The sequence below is a fragment of the Penicillium coprophilum genome, assembly GCF_028826855.1.
Source record: "Penicillium coprophilum strain IBT 35676 chromosome Unknown utg000004l_segment0_segment0, whole genome shotgun sequence".
Lineage (NCBI taxonomy): Eukaryota > Fungi > Ascomycota > Eurotiomycetes > Eurotiales > Aspergillaceae > Penicillium > Penicillium coprophilum.
Genome location: NW_026622723.1, coordinates 3,283,302 through 3,302,552, shown reverse-complemented (window position 1 = coordinate 3,302,552; position 19,251 = coordinate 3,283,302). Strand labels below are relative to the sequence as shown.

The 19,251-nt window shown below is 47.1% G+C and overlaps 8 protein-coding genes across 8 annotated transcripts; 7 read left to right on the top strand and 1 right to left on the bottom strand.

The window, feature by feature from the left end:
* Positions 1-243: 243 nt before the first annotated feature.
* On the top strand, positions 244-1,695 carry N7500_005691 (putative nuclear envelope protein Brr6; the record flags this gene model as incomplete). Its single annotated transcript, XM_056676835.1, has 2 exons — positions 244-1,320; positions 1,372-1,695. 2 exons carry the CDS (start codon positions 244-246, stop codon positions 1,693-1,695), a joined length of 1,401 nt encoding a protein of 466 aa, XP_056531835.1.
* A 789-nt stretch (positions 1,696-2,484) lies between these two features.
* On the top strand, positions 2,485-3,821 carry N7500_005690 (uncharacterized protein; the record flags this gene model as incomplete). Its single annotated transcript, XM_056676834.1, has 2 exons — positions 2,485-3,569; positions 3,638-3,821. 2 exons carry the CDS (start codon positions 2,485-2,487, stop codon positions 3,819-3,821), a joined length of 1,269 nt encoding a protein of 422 aa, XP_056531834.1.
* Positions 3,822-4,338: 517 nt separating this feature from the next.
* Positions 4,339-5,986, top strand: N7500_005689 (trehalose-6-phosphate synthase; the record flags this gene model as incomplete). Its single annotated transcript, XM_056676833.1, has 4 exons — positions 4,339-4,630; positions 4,674-5,043; positions 5,108-5,481; positions 5,526-5,986. The coding sequence occupies 4 exons, from the start codon at positions 4,339-4,341 to the stop codon at positions 5,984-5,986; spliced, it is 1,497 nt and encodes a 498-aa protein (XP_056531833.1).
* Positions 5,987-10,881: 4,895 nt separating this feature from the next.
* N7500_005688 (amino acid permease) lies at positions 10,882-12,894 on the top strand (the record flags this gene model as incomplete). The annotated part of the gene is made up of 8 exons (XM_056676832.1): positions 10,882-11,053; positions 11,117-11,228; positions 11,276-11,402; positions 11,469-11,626; positions 11,680-11,859; positions 11,916-12,010; positions 12,061-12,432; positions 12,494-12,894. The coding sequence occupies 8 exons, from the start codon at positions 10,882-10,884 to the stop codon at positions 12,892-12,894; spliced, it is 1,617 nt and encodes a 538-aa protein (XP_056531832.1).
* A 1,000-nt stretch (positions 12,895-13,894) lies between these two features.
* Positions 13,895-14,335, top strand: N7500_005687 (extracellular guanyl-specific ribonuclease RntA; the record flags this gene model as incomplete). The annotated part of the gene is made up of 2 exons (XM_056676831.1): positions 13,895-13,909; positions 13,961-14,335. 2 exons carry the CDS (start codon positions 13,895-13,897, stop codon positions 14,333-14,335), a joined length of 390 nt encoding a protein of 129 aa, XP_056531831.1.
* A 1,418-nt stretch (positions 14,336-15,753) lies between these two features.
* tpcF (glutathione S-transferase tpcF) lies at positions 15,754-16,458 on the top strand (the record flags this gene model as incomplete). Its single annotated transcript, XM_056676830.1, has 1 exon — positions 15,754-16,458. The coding sequence occupies one exon, from the start codon at positions 15,754-15,756 to the stop codon at positions 16,456-16,458; it is 705 nt and encodes a 234-aa protein (XP_056531830.1).
* A 175-nt stretch (positions 16,459-16,633) lies between these two features.
* N7500_005685 (Zn(II)2Cys6 transcription factor domain-containing protein) lies at positions 16,634-17,972 on the bottom strand (the record flags this gene model as incomplete). The annotated part of the gene is made up of 2 exons (XM_056676829.1): positions 16,634-17,200; positions 17,250-17,972. 2 exons carry the CDS (start codon positions 17,970-17,972, stop codon positions 16,634-16,636), a joined length of 1,290 nt encoding a protein of 429 aa, XP_056531829.1.
* Positions 17,973-18,489: 517 nt separating this feature from the next.
* Positions 18,490-19,098, top strand: N7500_005684 (class I SAM-dependent methyltransferase; the record flags this gene model as incomplete). Its single annotated transcript, XM_056676828.1, has 1 exon — positions 18,490-19,098. One exon carries the CDS (start codon positions 18,490-18,492, stop codon positions 19,096-19,098), a length of 609 nt encoding a protein of 202 aa, XP_056531828.1.
* Between the last annotated feature and the right edge of the window lie 153 nt (positions 19,099-19,251).

Sequence of the window (19,251 nt, the reverse complement as noted above, 5' to 3'; positions counted from 1 at the left end):
TAGGCTTGCTCTAGTCAGGCCTTTGCATGGAATCGTCACCCTCGAGCTGTAAAATAAATCATAGAATGATTACAACCAAATCTGAATAGATGTAAAGAAGATGAAGTACGCAGTCATCGGAGATAAAGAGTGCCGATGCCAAGGTTGCTACGGGAGTCTGGATGTTTACCCCAAACAAAAAACTTCCCACCTTTAACCATCACCATCTACCCGCTACAGATCGACATTCTGCTCGACCTAAAGATGGAGAAGCGAACGGGAGAGAGTCCAATGGACTTCGAATGGCAAAATCGAGCTCCCGGCGATGTAACCTCGCCATTCTACCAGCTAGGAGCGCAGCATGACAAGAAACGTTCGTATCTCAGTCTTAGGGAGGACGACTGCAATCTCGAGCCTTCTGACACTCCCACAGGTACATACAGCGCATTTGAATCTCCTCAGAAACAAGCGCTACCCTCCTTACGCGAACCGAACTCCCAGCCTTTCCTCTTCTCACAGCCCCGACAGCAACCTGCACCACTATCGCCAAAGGCTAAATTTGGCCAACCTGCCTTCCAGACGCCACGCAAATTTGACGTAGATTTCTCATCAGGCGCCGAGAATATGTCGTCTCCAGACTACGCAGACAACGAGGATACGCCTGAGCAGCAATACAAGCCAGGGAAGGGAACTGCATCACTATTCAACTTTCATGGCCGGAATCCACAGAGCCCAGGTCGAGGCGAAATTCCTCGGCTGACCCACCACTCCAACGCAGCTTTGCACAGGATACAAAAGAAACGACGGAGAGACAAGGAACTCGGTCGACAAATACGAGTCGATAGCGACGACGAGAGCGAACAAGACCGGCCCAGCAGGGAAGAGAAATCAATAAAAGCCACAAAACAAGGGAAGGGACAGAAGTCCGAACAGGGAAGTTCGCGGGTGTCATCCTGGTCTGAGTTCTTCAGCATGCTGGAGGCACACCCGAATGTCCCCGCCATCCTGTCATGGTGGGCCCAACTGGTGGTAAACCTGTCGCTCTTCTCTCTGGCAGTCTATGTCGTATTCGCATTTGTGTCTGCCATCCGTGGTGAGTTTGAGCAGGCTGCACAAGAAATGTCCGATACTATCTTGGCCGACATGGCGGTCTGCACGAAAAACTACATCGACAACGACTGCGGCCGGTCGAGTCGCGCACCGGCCCTGGAGACTATATGCGAGAATTGGGAACGGTGCATGAATCGTGACCCGGCGAAGGTTGGCCGCGCCAAGGTCTCCGCACACACAATGGCCATCATCATCAACAGTTTCATTGATCCCATCAGCTGGAAGGCAATTGTGAGTTTCCCAGTGCACTCGGTTGTGAATCTTTACTGACTTGCATACTAGCTGTTCTTCCTCGCAACCATATCCACCGTCACCATCGTTAGCAACTGGTCATTCCGCTCATTCCGACACCGTCTCCAGCAACAGCACTACGCGCAACACCCACCCCAACCCCAACCCATGCACCCACAGCTGCAGCAAAACCCCTCATTTGGGTACTATGGGCAGCAAGATCCTCGGCAAACCCAAGGCATCGCCTACAATGAGAAACAAGATCAGCCTCTGATGCTCGAGAACACACGGGCAATGGACTTTGTCACTGAGCGATCTCGTGAGCGCGAGCAGCACCTCCGCACACCGAGCCCGACTAAGCGTAGGTTTGTCTAAACCACTGTTTTCATTTCTGGGCCTGGGTCTGGTCGGCGTACTTTGCTTTATAATGGATGGGTTAGCAGCATACCTATCGGGCGTGGGATTTTGAAATAGTCTAGTATTGGTGTTTTATTTCATACCATTGTCATGGTGTTTTCTTTTTCTTGTATTTGTTTCGAGTTGATCTAATTCTGGGGGCTATATCGGCTTCTCTGCTGTCTCTACCATTGGTACCAGGTACATACTGGTCTTTTCTCCAGGCTGTCATAGATCTCCTATTCCTATAAATTTTCTTTTCTCCCACTTTTTGTGAAAGTGTACCATCGGAGCAATGCAGTATGTATGTCGAAACATTTTAATTTGATCTGGATTTGCCGATGCCGAGTCGGCCAACGTCCGCCGGTGGCCGAGGTGCTCGGCCATCGGCCGTTCTTTGCCAATTGCCACAGAGCAGCTTGAAGTAAAAAGGTGGAGTTCTTGGAGTGCTGCAGATGATTCCAAGTACAATGTTCATTCGTTGATCCCGTTAATCATTCCGGCCCAAACCCGAACCCGTTTCCGATTTTCATGCTGTCGGCGAATTTATCTCTGATTCACCTGCACATCAAACGGCATGCATGCATCTAATGTCTTGATATTGGCCGAGCTGACGAAAATTTGTAGATGAAAATAATCAACTCTACCCACTATGAAGCAGTTAAAAGGAGCTCTATATCCGTACAGTAGTAGCTTTCATATACATAGTTCCAGCAACAAACTTCCTTTTCCGTCTTGTACCTATTACCTATTGTGTAGCATAAGATAATGCATCACGAATCACCCGACTCAGTCGACTGTCCAGAGGGAGGCCTCATTGGCAACCTCGTTGTGGCAGGTGGCTTTAGCGCTATCATGGGCGGACTAGGCTTGATGAACAGCATCGGCATCTACCAAGCTTGGATCTCAACACACCAACTTTCAGACATAAGCGAAGGACAAATTGGCTGGATCTTCGGAATATACAACTTCCTTGTGTTCTTCTGCGGGATCCAAATCGGGCCGATCTTCGATATCAAAGGGCCGAGGCTGCTCATGTGGATCGGCTCAAGTCTCCTCGTATTGACTTTCATCCTAATGGGCTTTTGCACGGAGTACTGGCACTTTCTGATTGTCATTGGCATACTAGGAGGAGTGGGCACATCATTCATATTCATTGTGCCTGTCGCGAGCATTGGACATTTCTTCGTCAAACGCCGAGGAGCAGCAACGGGCCTTGCATTGGCCGGAGGTAGTATCGGCGGCGTGATATTTCCTTTGGTGTTGCTGTATCTCGCGCCCGAAGTTGGCTTCGCCTGGGCTAGTCGGGTTGTTGGTTTGATCACACTGATCCTTTTGATCCCCGGCTGTCTTCTAGTTCGAGCGAACTTCCCTCCCGGGGTCCGGTCCACTCCATCACTCAAGGCTTTCCTTCCCGATCTCACTATTCTTAAAGATCCCGTCCTTGCGCTGACAACACTGGGAGTCTTCTTCATTGAATGGGGTTTTTTCATTCCCCTCGAGTACATTGCCTCGTATGCAATTGCGAGCGGGATCTCCACCAATCTGTCGTATCTGATGGTCGTATTTCTAAACGCGGGTTCTTTTCCTGGTCGTTGGCTGCCTGGCATCATTGCTGATCGCATTGGTCGGTTCAATACATTGATCCTGACAAACATTCTTTGTTTGATTTCCGTCCTGGGTATTTGGATGCCCGCAGATGGAAATCTTGTTGCTACGGTGATATTCTCTATTGTATTTGGATTCGCTAGCGGGAGCAATATCAGTCTTGTGCCAGTCTGCGTCGGAGAGCTGTGCCCTGTCGAGAATTATGGGCGATATTATACCACTGTGTATACCATTGTTAGCTTTGGGTAAGTCTTTCTTTGTTTATACTTGAGTGTCATTTTAAAAAACCACATAGCTAACATATATTCTTCAGGGCATTGACCGGCGTCCCGATTGCTGGAGAGATCATAAATGTCTGCGAAGGACAGTATTGGGGATTGATTGCGTTTGCTGGTTGTTCGTATGCAGCCGGACTGAGCTGCTTTATTGTTGTAAAATTACTACGAGACAAAAGAGGCAAATTGCTGGAAAAGGTTGAGGCGGGTGCTGAGTTCTGACATGCCCATGACGAAATCCAATAACGAAGAGCAATGGAGCATATAGGAGAAAATGAAAATATAGATAGAGCAATAACATCAATGAAATGTCGAATATTGAGAATTGGTATGACCTTCGCCCTTTCGGTCAATATAGGGCTAAATGACTGGTTTCCATTTCATACTCCAACTGTATCGAAGAGAACCCGGAAACCAACCACATGGGCATGTTATAGATTATCCACATGATTTCAAATAGATGAATTATTGGAGGGGGAGCGTCATTGAGGCCAATCCAGTCTGGGTTCAAGCATATGGATAATAAGTAGGAAAGGGATGCGGTTCCTTTCATACTGACGTAAATTTGCAATTTGCCATTCGCCATTTCTGCGGCCATGTATAACTGCCGATTTGCTCTTTGGCTTCTGCTCCTTTGAATATAAAATCTGAGTATTCTTTTGTCTGAATTCAGTGCATGATTCATCGCCTGTTCTTTGTTGTTGGTCAAGATACATAAGGTTCCAGCTGCTGTAACAAGATGGGCTCAATCACCGACGATAAACGAAACCTCATCATAGTTTCAAATCGCCTTCCATTGTCTGTTAAACGGGCTAAAGGGGCATTTGAATCATCCCTCTCGAGCGGTGGCCTCGTCACTTCTCTCTCTGGGTTGACCAAGTCCACCAAGTTCCAATGGTTTGGCTGGCCAGGAATTGAAGTTAAGGACCCAAAGGATCAAGAGGATGTACAAAAGAGCTTGCAGGAACATAACGCCATTCCTATATTCCTAGATAGCTCCCTGGCCCATGAGCACTACAATGGGTTTTCGAGTAAGCTTTGTGCCCTGATATCGTGATCCACGCTGACCGCCAGACCGTATTCTCTGGCCCATTCTCCACTATCAGTCCGGCGTAGTTTTTGATGAGACTCCATGGCAAGCATACAGACGGGTAAACGAGTTGTTTGCAGATGCAATTGCTCAAACGGCAGAGGGTGGAACGTTGATCTGGGTCCATGATTATCACCTCATGCTTTTGCCCGAGCTTCTCCGTGACCGACTGAAACAACAGGGTAAATCTTGTGCCATCGGCTTCTCGCTTCACACGCCTTTTCCAGCAGGAGATTTTTGGAGAAATCTCCCTGTGCGAAAGCATCTCATCGAGGGCATGTTGTCCAGTGACTTGATTGGGTTCCATACGGACGAGTATAAGCAGAATTTCATCGACACATGTGCCAGTCTCCTGTGAGTATTAGCCCTAATTCGCCCTCCCCATATGATTAAGAAGTATCGACCAACACTCCAACAGCAACGCACGCACCGAAATTCCAAATCAAATCCAATATAAAAATCGGCTCGTCTGTATAGACAAATTCATTGTCGGCATCGACCCTCAAAATTTCACCGACACATTGCAGAAACCTGATGTCCAAGACCGCATCCGAAGCCTAAAAGACCGCTACAAAGGCGTCAAGGTAATCGTTGGCGTCGACCGACTGGATCACATCAAAGGCCTCACGCAAAAACTCAAGGGCTTCGACGCTTTTCTCGATGACCACCCAGAGCTGCAAAACAAGGTTGTTCTCATCCAAGTGGCCGTCCCAAGCCGCGAGGACGTAAAGGAATATCAGGATCTCGAAACGGAACTGTGTACTATTGCAGGGAAGATCAACGGAAAACACGGTAAGCTCTCGTCACAAAATATTTGAAGAATACTAACTAGCCAGCCACCCCCGAGGGTACCCCGCTGCTGTACATGCATCGCTCCGTTCTATTCAACGAATTGACCGCATTGTACTCCGTAGCTGATGTTTGCCTTCTCACCTCCACCCGAGATGGAATGAATCTCGTGGCCTTCGAGTATGTGGCCTGCCAGCAAGAGCGCCATGGTGTCCTAGTTCTCTCTGAGTTTGCCGGCGCAGCTTCCTTCATGACAAATGGTAGTATCCCGTTTCATCCTGCGAATAAGACGGAAATGTCCGAGGCAATCTTCAATGCGCTGAATTTGGACCCAGCCGAGCGAAAGGCCAAGTACGAGTATCTTCGTGGCTTTGTCAATGCCAACACAAGGTTTGAAGTGTTTCCTACTTCAGTATTGTCAGTTGCTGACCTTGGCAGTGCAAAATGGGGCGAGACCTTCATCGAAAGATTATCCCGTCGCTGTAGGAGGCCTGGTACATCATGCTGATCGTTGCAGATTTCTGTGCATAATGTGTAGCGAGTCTTCAGTCCCTGCAGATTCTTCTTGTCTGTCAATCGCAGGGCGCTTGTTTTTCCTATAGGAAATGAATTCTCGCCTCATTCTGTCGGCGGGTACTAAGTGCTAGAAACTTGGTTGAGATTCGCCTCTTAGCTTGGACTGTCCATATCTTCTTCGCTTAGTCGTCAAGAACTATTTTGCTAAGTTGCCGGTTGCCATTTTGTCTCTGTTGCCTTTTTGGCTCATCTTGTTGGCAATGTCTAGGTTGCTTTTATTGAGCATCTGTTTATGTTGAAACAATTGCCGCAATAACTAGGCGGTGACCCCCCAAGGCGGTTTGTATAAAAAGTCCGAGGGTCTAATGTATCTTCGACTGCAAATCTCGATCTCCAAGCGAGATGTAGCCAACTTTATCTCGCGCACCACGTCGAATTTGATTGTGATGTTTCGTACAGATAAACCCTACGATCCAATTGAAACATTCACAAAATTTGGTATTAACACCTACATCACAGCGTTGAGGACGTTGTCTGTCTCACGACAGCATTCAAAATGTAGAAGTAAAATGTACATCTCTAGGGGTACCTGCCTATGTATGCACCCCAGGTTCCATCGGACCAATCAGCGTTCAATCTCCCTGCGCCAACCGCCAATAAGCGTTGTGTATAAGTATATAGATTATTCTCGATGTCGATTGGTCTGTTTTGTTTTTCTTTCCTCCTACACATCCTCTCTGGTTGCATTTACCTCCAGTGGCTTCATACATCTGATATTCTCAATTGCCTTGGACTTGACCTCGTTCCATCTGCACGTTGATACTTTTCCCTTTACCCTATTGCAGGTTTGATTTGTTCGTATACCTTGAGTCCCAGGTCGATTAGACTGATGTCACGTCTTTTTTGGTGTGTCAGTAGTCTCGCTGCCTAGGCGACTGGACGCAGCTCGCTTAGTCGGCGTGTACGCTTAGTCGTTGACAAACTCATGCTTACTCGTCACACAGTTGTATTTTTATTTCTATTGACTTTGAATCTCGATCCATTCATCTCCTCTTGGTAAGTTTGTTTTCTTTTCCCTTCGCTGTCCCCTTCACTGTCCCAGAAGTGCTCTCACTTTCCGACTTGCATTGGCTTATGACCTCTCCCTTTTGGGACAATGGTAAGAAGTATGATGAAGTTTTCATCATTCCCCTTGCTTGAGTACCCATGAACCTTTCCTCTCTACTGACGTCTCACTTGATTAGTGCCTGCAAGTGTATTCACTTTGACTCAGCCCAATCTGCAATGTGCGAGGTAAACTATATGTCCCCTCCCACAACCCCACCCCCTTGCCATGGTCTTTTCTTGAACTGATGGACTTCATGCTCTTCTTGCAGTGCAATGATCATGTGCAGACCTCTTTTCTGTGACCTGGGTTACCATCTGAACATTAGCATATCGGTTTGATATACTCTTTGCTCGTGTGTGAGACAAGCTTCATCTGCTAACAAAATGGGTTCTCTAGTCTAGCTGTGAGATTCTGGACTGTCAGTATGGCAGTAGCGACAGCCAAAAATTGGCACAATATTCCAATTCATAGGTGAAGCATACGCTCCCTTCCCCCAATTTCACTCCTTTACATACACCTCACTCACTTTGGAACTTCTATCTGCTAATGTCATTACGTTTCTCTAGTCTGTTCGTGCCATTCTGGACTGTCAATCGCCCAGTCCTATATATCCCTTTGAGGTAAAGTGTACACAACCCCAAACTCTTATCCCTCCTTGCCATGAATGCACCTTGGCATTATGGGGTTCGTCTTTTTTTCAGGTGGTGCAATGATGAATCGCAAACATGGCATCGGTGATCTGAGGCCTGATGAAGCAATTTGTGTCTGAGCCACCATTTGAAACCCATTGCCTTATCTTCAAATTGATGATTTTCAAAATTCCATCTGCTAACGAAATATCCTTTTCGAGTATTCCTTTACCTTTCTGGGCTTTCATGGCAGTGATAACGGCCAATGCCTGTTCTCATGCCTTGACTCAATGCTATCTTTTCGTTTCGGAGTTAAAACACATATTCTGCCCTGCCTTATCTTTTCTCTGATTCTTTCTTGATCTGATCGGTGCAGGGTGATGTTGGTGATCTACAAGCCTGCCCTCCGGGCGTTGAGCCCTGGTGAAGCACATTGTGTTTGGGCCACTCTTTGAACATTGATATGACTGCTTGATACACTCTTCGGGTGTTTTTGAGGTTTTATCTGCTAATAAAATGCCGCTTCATAGTCCTCGTCTGCCCCTCTGATCCGTGCTGTCAATATATCAACGATGACGGCAAATAGCTGTACTCTTCAGCTTTTTGATTAATCGCCGTGGTCATTTTCCTGCACGATATACCTTCTCATTCCTGAAAATGATATTGTGAGTCCATTCATCCCTGCATCTTATGGATCTCAAGTCGGCGATGATGAAAATGGTTATACCTGAACCTTATGTAGTATCCGGCCATCATGGCTCCCAAAAAGAGTCCTGAAGAAAAGAACCCCTGTCTGAGCCTATATTTGACATTTCTCTTTGAATATCAAATCAGGATACTGGAGTGCATTTGCTAACATTACTGCATTCCCGACAGAGCCACTATCGTCATATCCTTACTCGGTGTTCTTGCTCGTTTCTGAATGGCTTATACTGATACAATGGTAAGTCTACCCTACACATTACAACTGTCATTTTGGCGATGATGAAAAGGGTTCTATCTGTTGGTTATGTAGTACCTGCTCTTAAGATGAAAACAACCACTATGTCTGAGCCTCCATTTGACGGAAACCTTTCTATTCGACCCCAATGTCATATTGCTGGATTAGACTTTGCTGATATTATTGTATCTTCCTAGGCCAATTCCACACACTCCTTATCCCGCTTCTCCACTGGGGTCTCAATGCGGCAAACATGCAACCGATTATATCTGGGCCTCAGATTGTGTCTATCTGCCATATATGGCTGCAAGGCAGACAGTCCCCAAAAAGGCCGATTCATGCCTGAACCTACATAAAAAGCCCCTACGTGGTCTATTCGCGCTTGAGGTTCCACAATCCAGTCTCTGGATCTAGAACTGCCAGTCCCGCTGGTTTTTTGGTACTGCACATAGATCTCGACCAAGTGAGTTTTCGTGACCTTGTTGCTCAGAGTTTCCATCCTGCCAACCTTTCTCACATCTTCTGACCTCTGAGCATATTTGATGCACCATTGCATAATACTCCTTAGGTCGTCTCCCTCATGGGTATCTCTGAATACTGACGACTTTCCCTAATTCTTGAGTTGAGCCTCCGCACGCTGTCGACTGACTTTTTCCCTATTGTGAATTGCTTGGTGCCAATGATGTATAAAGAGAGCTAACTGAACATCGTTGATGACCAAGCTACACTTGTCTGAGGCACCATCCAAGCACATTGTCTTTCTCTCTCACGTCCCAGTATTGCAATTTTACCCACTGTTGTCATTGCTGACTTGTATAGTTAAGGTTCTTCCATGTTGTAAGCTTTGCCGGGATATATGAAATTCCCGGCAGCGGTTGGCGCGATGCCAATTATGAAAAGACAAAGCTACTGAACATCTTTGATGGCAAGCCAGGTGAGGTCTGAGGCACATTCTGAGGTCTTTGCGCTCTTCTCTTGCGCTTACCATTGTTTGTTGATACTTGTTCTCGAGCTTTCCCCATGTTACGAAACTTGCCCGAATATCTGAAACCCTAAAGTCAATTTGCGTGGTGCCGATGATGAACCAAAGGGCCGCTGAACATCTTTTGATGACCGGACTACACCTGTCTGAGGCACCTTCTGAGCACTTTGCGTTTGTCTCCTACGTTTACCAGTCTTCACTGGTCTTTGAAGTGGAATATTCCTTATACTGTCAGGTCTGTCCACATACAGTTCATTCCAATGGCATTTACTTGGTGGCGATGATGAATTGGAGTACTGTCTATCTAAACTTCATTGACGAAACATTGGCGATCTGAGCTACCTTCAAGTAGCTTGCCATTGGTTCCTCCCCCTCTTCCCCATGCTCCTGGATTACAACTAATATGAATTTCGCTGGATCTCATTTATTAGTTTCACTTTTATTTTTGCCATCAAGAGATCTGCTTCGGGCGGTGATACGACCATCACAGACCGAAGATGCATTAACGACACATTGCTGATATGATCCCTCATCTGAATCATTGTTCCATTGCCCTTATCTTGGCCCTTCTTATATTCTTGGGGTATCTCTTCTCGTTGCGGCTATCGCGCATGTTTGGGGTGAGCTTTACTTAATCATCGACATGCCTTCTATCCTTGCTTTAGGGGCAGCTTGCTTGGTGGCGATGATGAGAAACTTGTTACGCTGAACTTCATTGAAGACAGATCTAGTGATCTGAGCCAATATTCCAATTGCCGTTGTTATGCCTCTTGTGTTCTTGTCCTTGAATCCCCCGAAGTGATATTAATGTTCAATTTGAAAGTTCAGTCTCCGATGATTGCTAAATTCCTTTTTTTTTCTTTCGAGTTCTCAGAAGGGTCTATGACGTGGTCCAAATACTGCCAGGGATCCACTTCGGTGTTCTAAATTCATACTATATGAATTGTATCTGAATGGTGTGTACTCCGTCCCAAACTGGGTCTTAAATCCTGAGATTATCTAAGCCCCCCTGCAGAACCTGGGCAGGCCCCCGGGCTTTAATTGCGCCCCACAAGATCACCCCATGGATCCATGACGCCTCTGCTAGGGCTTATCACGACATCCGCAGCAAATAAGAGCCTTCTTTATTGTTGGCTCCAAGCGACATCGTCCACGTTCTTGTAGGGGGAAAAAAAACAACTCTTCTTACAAATTTGAGTGCTCTTGCATTTATGCAGTATTTCTCAATATGACGGACAAAACGGATTTCAATGTGACATACAGGGGACCCGTTCAGGATGGCGCTACAAAAAGCATCCGATCGGAGAACCGATTGGATGAAGAGACTGGAAGAGATCCTTTGTCTACACCATTAAAACGCCAGCTCAAGTCTAGACATCTACAGATGATTGCTATTGGAGGTGAATTTGCGGTCGCAGTGCTTTTGTATGGTTCTTGCTGATCAAAGTACTCTGGATTTCCAGGCATTATCGGTCCTGGTCTGCTAGTGAGCTCGGGCAAAGCCCTGCACGATGGTGGACCCGCGGGGTCTTTGATTAGTTTCTCACTGGTCGGCATTATCGTCTTCTTTGTCATGTAAGGAGTACATTCTTTAGTTTCAAGAAGGATTCTAATGATTATAGGCAATCGCTGGGTGAGATGGCTACGCTGATCCCTGTGACTGGATCGTTCACCGAGTATGCTGAGCGCTTTATTGATGACTCTCTGGCGTTTGCATTGGGGTGGGCGTATTGGTACTTGTGGGTGACTGTACGACATACTACACTGAGTATTTTTCGTATTATGAATGGTTCCCTTGCTAACCCCACACTCTAGGTACTCGCAAATGAATACAATGCGATATCTCTGGTTATTGGGTACTGGACAGATGTTGTTCCGCAATGGGGCTGGATCTTAATCTTTTGGGTGATGTTCCTTACCCTCTCGAATCTGGGGATTTTGGCCTATGGCGAGATGGAATTTTGGCTGTCTCTGTAAGTTTCTATTTGCTTGAACTTGACGCATCAACTTGGCTAATATACTACAGCATCAAGGTCTTGGCCTTGATTGTATTTTTCATTCTCGCCATTTGCATCAGCGCAGGTGGCATTGGCCCGCGTGCTATTGGATTTCAATATTGGCATGCCCCCGGGGCGTTTGCAGATTCAATCAATGGTGTTGCAAAGACCTTTGTTGTTGCGGGAACATTGTATGCCGGGACTGAGATGTATGTTCTCCAACATTCAAAGCGGCGGGAAATTGCAAAGCTCACTGTTAAATTAGGGTTGGTATCACCGCCGGAGAATCAGCGAATCCCGAAAAAGCAGTACCCAAGGCTATCAAGCAGGTCTTTTGGCGTATCTTGATTTTCTACGTTGGTAAGTTCACATTGAAACAGAAGACGGAATCCATACTCAACTGTATTCAGGTACTATATTCTTTATTGGAATGCTCATCCCATGGAATGATAAGAGATTATTGGGCACGTCATCCAAGACAGCCAGCTCTCCCCTGACAATCTCGTTAGAGGATGCTGGGATCCTCCCGGCCGCTCACCTCATTAACGCCCTCATCGTGATCAGTGTCATTTCTGCAGGAAACAGCTCGCTTTATGTGGCATCTAGGACACTGCTTTTCCTTTCTCGCAATGGAAAGGCTCCCAAGTTCATTGGCCGGACCAATCGCCTAGGAGTCCCATGGGTGGGCCTGGTAGTAACCAACGTCTTCGCATGCATTGTATTTTTGGAGCAGTCCTCTAGTGCTGGGCGCGTTTACTCCGCATTAATCACTCTTTCAGGAGGTATGTTTTACTTCCCGGTCTTTTCGCAGAAACACCATTGTTCCGTGCTAACACAGTACAGTTGCCACCTTTATTGTTTGGTCGGTAATAGGACTTGCACATATTCGATTTCGGCAAGCCCTGGTCGCGCAAGGCGAAGACCCATCAAAGCTCCCATTCCGAGCTCTCTTCTACCCATATGGCACCTACCTCTCGCTGGCAGCAAACGTGTTCCTTATCTTCTTCCAGGGATATACTTGCTTCCTCAACCCCTTCAGCTCGACTGACTTTGTGATCAACTACATCCTGATCCCCGTTTTTGTGTTATTCGTGATTGTGTATAAGTTCTGGAATAGAACACGTGTCGTCCGGCTCGAAGACATGGATCTCTGGACCGGGCGGAGGGAGCAGGTTGATTTGGAAGAACCAGAGTCTCCTAAAAGGTCGCCACGTGGTGGTCTCGCATCTGTTCCGTTGTTATAGGGTAGACAAATCACCCTCCAACTTATACTACGTATACCCATTTATATACAACCCGAATCTACCTCTCGGTTATATGCAACTGTTTGAAGTGCCAGCAGACTAGCATGTGACACAATTGAACTTGATTTGCTTCGTACTTCCTATCGTGTAAAGATAAACTGCCGAATATGACCTTGTGCGAGTGACAACAGATAGAACCAAGAAACAAACCGTGCGATCTAATCAGCCCGCAGCGGGCCAGATATCATACTTCAAGCGATCAGCACGGAGACCGTCGGCGCGCGGGGACACATGAGGGGAAACAATATATGTGAAGCACAATTGAGGAAAGTTCCTTATCTTGAAGAGCAAATATGTTGAATATGTTGAATGTTGAGGACAATTAGATGAACATAAATCTTCCAAGAATAGCTGTTCCTTCACTCCGTTTTCGAATACCGACAGCGAGATGTTTAACCCCACCCGGGGACATCTCCCGCTGAGTAATAGACCATTAGATCAACATCGTGGCCGGCGACTGACAGTGCGATTGGTCCGATAGACAGAGACCCCTGTGGATTCAGGTGGAGTCTAAAAGCGCCCCTTCCAGAATGACCCCCGTCGATCGCCTTCTCGGATAGGGCGCATCTTCAGTAATCCGGAGTCGTAGCACCACTCGATTCTTCACGTCCCTAATCAACCAATCCGGACTGTCTTGTACCTCGCTTTGACTTCTATACTTCAGAGTTGCCGCTCGGCGAATGTCTCTCATTCGGGTATGGTGGTCGTTAATTGATCATTTGGACCTGCAGCATGCCATTGCCAATAAGATACCAACATGGCTAGATGTACGGAATGTAACATCGCGTGGATAGCGAGTAGATTCTCTTCGCAGTCCGGGGTGACCTCCGGCGACTTATATTTAAACAATCATAATTCCCAGGAGATTTGAAGGTCTACAAGTCAGGAATCTTCAGAGCCAACTAAGCAGTCAAGTCTCCTAGTCAAAATCCTCACCACAATGCAGTACACCAAGGTAAGACTTTCCCTTCATATCAACATTATCCACTATTAACACAAATCCTAGATCTTGGCTCTGGCCACCCTCTTCATCTCCAGCGCTCTCGCCGCCCCGGTAGAGGTGGAAGCCCGTGCATGTGCCGCAACCTGTGGTAAAGTCTGCTACACCAGCAGTGCCATCAGCGCTGCCCAAGACGCAGGCTATGAGCTCGAATCCACGAATGACGATGTCAACAACTACCCCCACGAGTACCACAACTACGAGGGTTTCGACTTCCCCGTCTCAGGAACCTACTACGAATTCCCCATTCTCAGCAGTGGCAAGATCTACAGTGGTAGCTCCCCTGGTGCCGACCGTGTTATCTTCAACGGTAGTAACAAGTTGGCTGGCGTTATCACTCACACTGGTGCCAGCGGTAACAACTTTGTGGCATGTACCTAGACGATGAATTTGACCTCGATATGAAATTTACACTTGAAAACATAGGGTGATTCGTATGGTCGAGAGCTATGTACATATTTTGAATGTAGGAGACAGCCTTATCACGTAGACAGACGAATGAAACTGCCCACATGCTATATCGGTCTCCGTTGTTTTAGGTATCTAGAGGCAAACAACAATTGACACCCGCACATTTGCGAGGATGTGGGAACTTGTCATCGTCGGGGTTTGATACCGAAGTGTTGTAGATGAATATTGAGATAAGCAAGAGAAGGTATACGTTGTGTGGATATGAAAATATAGGATGTTTTGGAATACGTTTGTGGGAAGTCAGCGGGAGCGCGTTAGTTCACAAGAGTCGACTGAACCTGTAGATCTGGGTGGAGGCTAAGGTTGAAACGGAAGATAGGACATTGTGACTTTAGTGTGTAGGCTGCAGATAGATGTAGTGGAAGTGTAGATGAGAAGAGAAAGTACAAAAAGTGCGACGGTGAATAGAACGATCCAAGTCACAAAAATGCGGGGTTATGGTCTGGGCGGTGTGTACCCCCTTCGACCGCCCAAAATGGAAGGAACATCTATGGACCCTGGATGTCCTGGGAGTGTATATTGTATAGGACATTGCGAATAGGGAAACCGCTTTGGACACTCCATAGTTTCCGATCCTTCACACCATTTATTACTGCAACAATCTTTATGTATGTCAACTCATAGAAGGAGGGTTAGGAGGCATGGGTCGCAAAGTAAGTGTGATCTCTGCCCCCGGCGTGATTGCATATACTTGAGTGTGGGTTGTTGATGGGTCGCATGATACGTATTCTACATCCATATTTATGAACAAGGTCGCTTTACACAGCCCTTTACACAGCCTGTCCAGACTGTTACTATATAGTGAGCTGTCAAAGCACCTCCTTGGAAACTTACAATACTATAAACGATCGACTCTGAGGTTCTGCCAAATTGAGAACCATGGTTGGATCTCGGGATCACCCGGGAGGTCCACTGTCCATGAGTCTCGGCAGTGGAATAACATCAACTCCGTATTGCAGGTCAAGATGCACCCCCGAAAATTAATAATTGTGAGACCTCATATTCTTTGATGATGATTGGCCTCAAGGACATTCGGACAAAGAACGGACGAACGAGGGCGGAGGGTTACAAATCTGACGGTTGTCGGAACTAAAACAGACAGTGATTGCTAATCGGAAATGTAGGGTCCGAAAGTCAAATTCATGACCTTGGAGCCCACTAACCATATAGGGACTAGATCAGTCAACGCTGAACTTAGACAGGGCTGGGAAGGTGTCTTCAGTCCGTCACTTGGAGACAGGGTATCAGATTTATAAAGCCGATACTCATCGCCGCAAACATGGTATCACACTTGTCATTCAAATTTCAATCACAATTGAATCCCAGAAATGGCATCCACAATCAAACCCATTCAGCTCTACGGTGGCATCTTGGGCCCCAATCCCCTCAAAGTCGGCCTCATCCTCACACTCCTCGAAGTACCATATGAAGCTGTACCAGTTCCCTTCGCGAAAGTCAAGGATCCCGAGTATACAGCAATCAATCCCAACGGACGCCTACCTTCGATCCATGACCCAAACACCGATCTGACTATTTGGGAGAGCGGTGCCATCGTCGAGTACCTCATAGAGCGCTACGACACCGCTGAACCACGCAAGCTGAGCTTCACACCGCGCAGCGCAGAGGCTGAGCTTGCACGCTCGTTCCTCTATCTCCAGATCTCTGGCCAGGGTCCATACTACGGACAAGCATTTTGGTTTAAAAGATTCCACGCGGAGAAAGTCCCTAGTGCAGTCAACCGTTATATTAACGAAACGAAGCGCGTGACGGGCGTGCTCGATTCGTGGCTGGGCAAGCAGAAGGAGGCCAACAAGGGTGTCGGAGATGGTCCCTGGCTGGTCGGCAACAAGATGTCGTACGCTGATGTAGCGTTCATTGCTTGGCAATTGACGGCACACACACATTTTGTCGATGATGGATTCAATGCCGACGAGTTCCCGAACGAGAAGGAGTGGTATGAACGCATGACGTCTATGAAGGTGATCAAGGATGTTCTGGATTCTTCAGCTGAGCAGATGGCCAAGGGGCATTGAAGGAGATGAGTTATCACTTCTGAGTACGTTTAGACCGAGTATGAGATGTACCACAACAGAGCAATGAAACCACACAACGCACCTTTTTTGCTTCATATGACTGTGTCCTGATGTCTAGCTAGTATCTTGAATTTCAATTTGCTCGTGCTCCAATCGGACGCGTAAATCAATGCGTCTAGCATCCATGAATATGCGCACAAACAGAAAAGAACATCATCCCAAACTCATCAGCAGATTGCAACCACCGCTCGATCCTCTCCCGCCGGGCATCTGTCCCAGTTTCAGCAGACTTCCATAGCTCTGATATCTCAAGCATCCCGTCCTCCCAGCGAGACAAGTGCCGATTGTATTCTCTTTCCCAAACGGTACGGTCTGAGGCTTCCCAGAGTATTTTGCCTTCTGGTGCCATAGTCCCTCTCAATTCTTCGGCAACAAAGTTTGGCAGCCCGAGTTGGGTATTGTAGACGTTGGTGAAGAGATACATGGTAAAAATGGTACGGCGCTTGGCAGACGCGACTATCCATGACTCCCAGTTCGGGCGGGTCTGGGATTCTTCTGCTTTACAGATAAGACCTCCTTTGGCGGATCGGAAAGCTATTTCTTGCATTTCTATCTGTGTTTGATTATCGAAAGCGTGGGGTTCATCGACAGTCTCTGTACCAGGAAAGAAATGTATGGTCATGGAGTAGATGAGATACGCCTGGAACGAGCATAGGTTGTCGAAGTCGCTTTGAAGGGCGTTCTATATCCAATTAGGTTGGCATATAAGGAAAATCAAAGCGGCAACATACCTGTGTTTCGATTTTCTTCATCTCTGCTCGCATTGTCCCCAGAATCAAAGGTTCACATCCAGGAATCCGAGTCAACCACGTCCGAACCAAGGTGAAGCAGGAAGCCAGGACAGGTGGGCAAGCCCCCATCTGTTGCATTGAGTGAAGGAAAGGTGGTGCAATTGAATCGAGTAGATTCCTGAGATATGATTTCAACACACAGGTGAGATACTGTATGGTGTGATAATTCAACTGTTTGGGCTCTTGGCCCGTCGAGCTTGAGATGTAGGGACGTAGCCAGCGATCGCGAATCTCCTCGGCATCGATCATAGGCGCTAGATCGAGTTGTTGGAAGTCTAGTACAACAGTGGATCCTGAAAGAGCTGGTCCACTACCCGTGATGATAGAGTTATTTAGGGTATGAGATATATCCGCAGTGTGTTTAACCAGACCCCCTGGCCATGTGGAATCCATGGAGAGAGCATTGGAGATATTGCTCAAAGGGCTGGTGTTCACAGTAGCATATTGAGTCTCTTCATTGCCATCACTTGTTGGTTCACCAAGCGCTGGGTATTCACAACTCGTGCCGCGATCTCTGCATCGCTTACATTTCGGCTTTCTGAGATCACACGCAGTTTTGGCTGCTACACATTTTCGGCATGCCTTTTTTCGCGTTCGCGAAGTACGGGGGATTCGAGATGAGGTGGGGGTTGATGGCCCAGTTTTACCCGAGATTCCGTCCATCTTGAATAGAAGAGGAGATTTCGGAATTCCGTGAAGATTTTCGGAGTTCCGCAAATGCCAAGCCATGAAGTCATTACTTGTACGGAGGTGTTCAAAGTTCAAACATAGCAATATTGTTTACCTAAAGAGATACATATCTACTATTTTCAATCTGCTCAACCGTATGTGTAAAATACTAGGTACAGGTTTATATGTGCCGTTGAGGCCAGTTTGAAGTCTCTAACGTTGTGTCCTAGGTATCTTTGATTTTTGAGCGTAAATTCAAATTCCAAAAGATTAATGTATAAATTTAGAACGAGTGTTCCTAACAGCCAAGGAAAATAATTACATGTCCTAGATTGGTGGTGTTGAATTAACCTTAGGTTGTGACTACCAAAGCCCAGGAATGGCTTACATCAATGATCGTTACGGAATTCCGAAGCAGGTCCAGATCCCCGCAACTATAAAATCTCCCATCCAATTCAAACACACACTCTCAACCAAAAAAAATTACAACTCCAATTGAAATCCATTGAATATGTCTCAAGTCTATACAACAGACCACGCAGCCTCAGTGCTCCGCACACACAGCTGGCGCACAGTTTCCAACTCCGCGCCATACCTCCTTCCACACCTCAAACCAGACATGAAAATCCTGGATGTAGGCTGTGGACCTGGCTCAATCACAATTTCCTTGGCAAAGCATGTCCCGTCTGGACATGTAACGGGCGTCGAATATGTTCCCGATCCACTGGAAGGCGCACGTGCCCTTGCCCAAGCTGAAGGCGTGTTAAACGTTACCTTTCAAGAAGGAAACATCCACGCGCTGCCGTTCGAGGACAATACCTTTGACATGGTGCATGCGCATCAGGTTCTGCAACATATCACGGATCCGGTTCATGCGCTGAAGGAAATGCGGCGAGTCGCTAAGCACGGCGGGATTGTTGCGTGCCGCGAGTCGGCAGAGTTGAGCTGGTATCCCGAGTCGGTGGGGATCGCCAAGTGGCGTGAGGTTACGGAGTGCATGCAACGTGCTAAAGGGGGCAATCCGCATCCGGGGAGGATGATTCATGTTTGGGCACGTGAGGCTGGCTTCGACAGTAGGAGTGTGAAGCGGAGTGCGGGGGGCGTGGTGTTTTGGGAGTGATGAGGAGAGGGCGTACTGGGGTGGATCTATGGAAGAGAGGGCTAGATCCTCTGGGTTTGCGAAGAACGTTGTTGGGGAGGGCTTTGCAGAGTCGGAGGATTTGGAAGTTATTGCAAAGGGGTGGAGGCAGTTTGTAGAAGATGAAGATGCCTG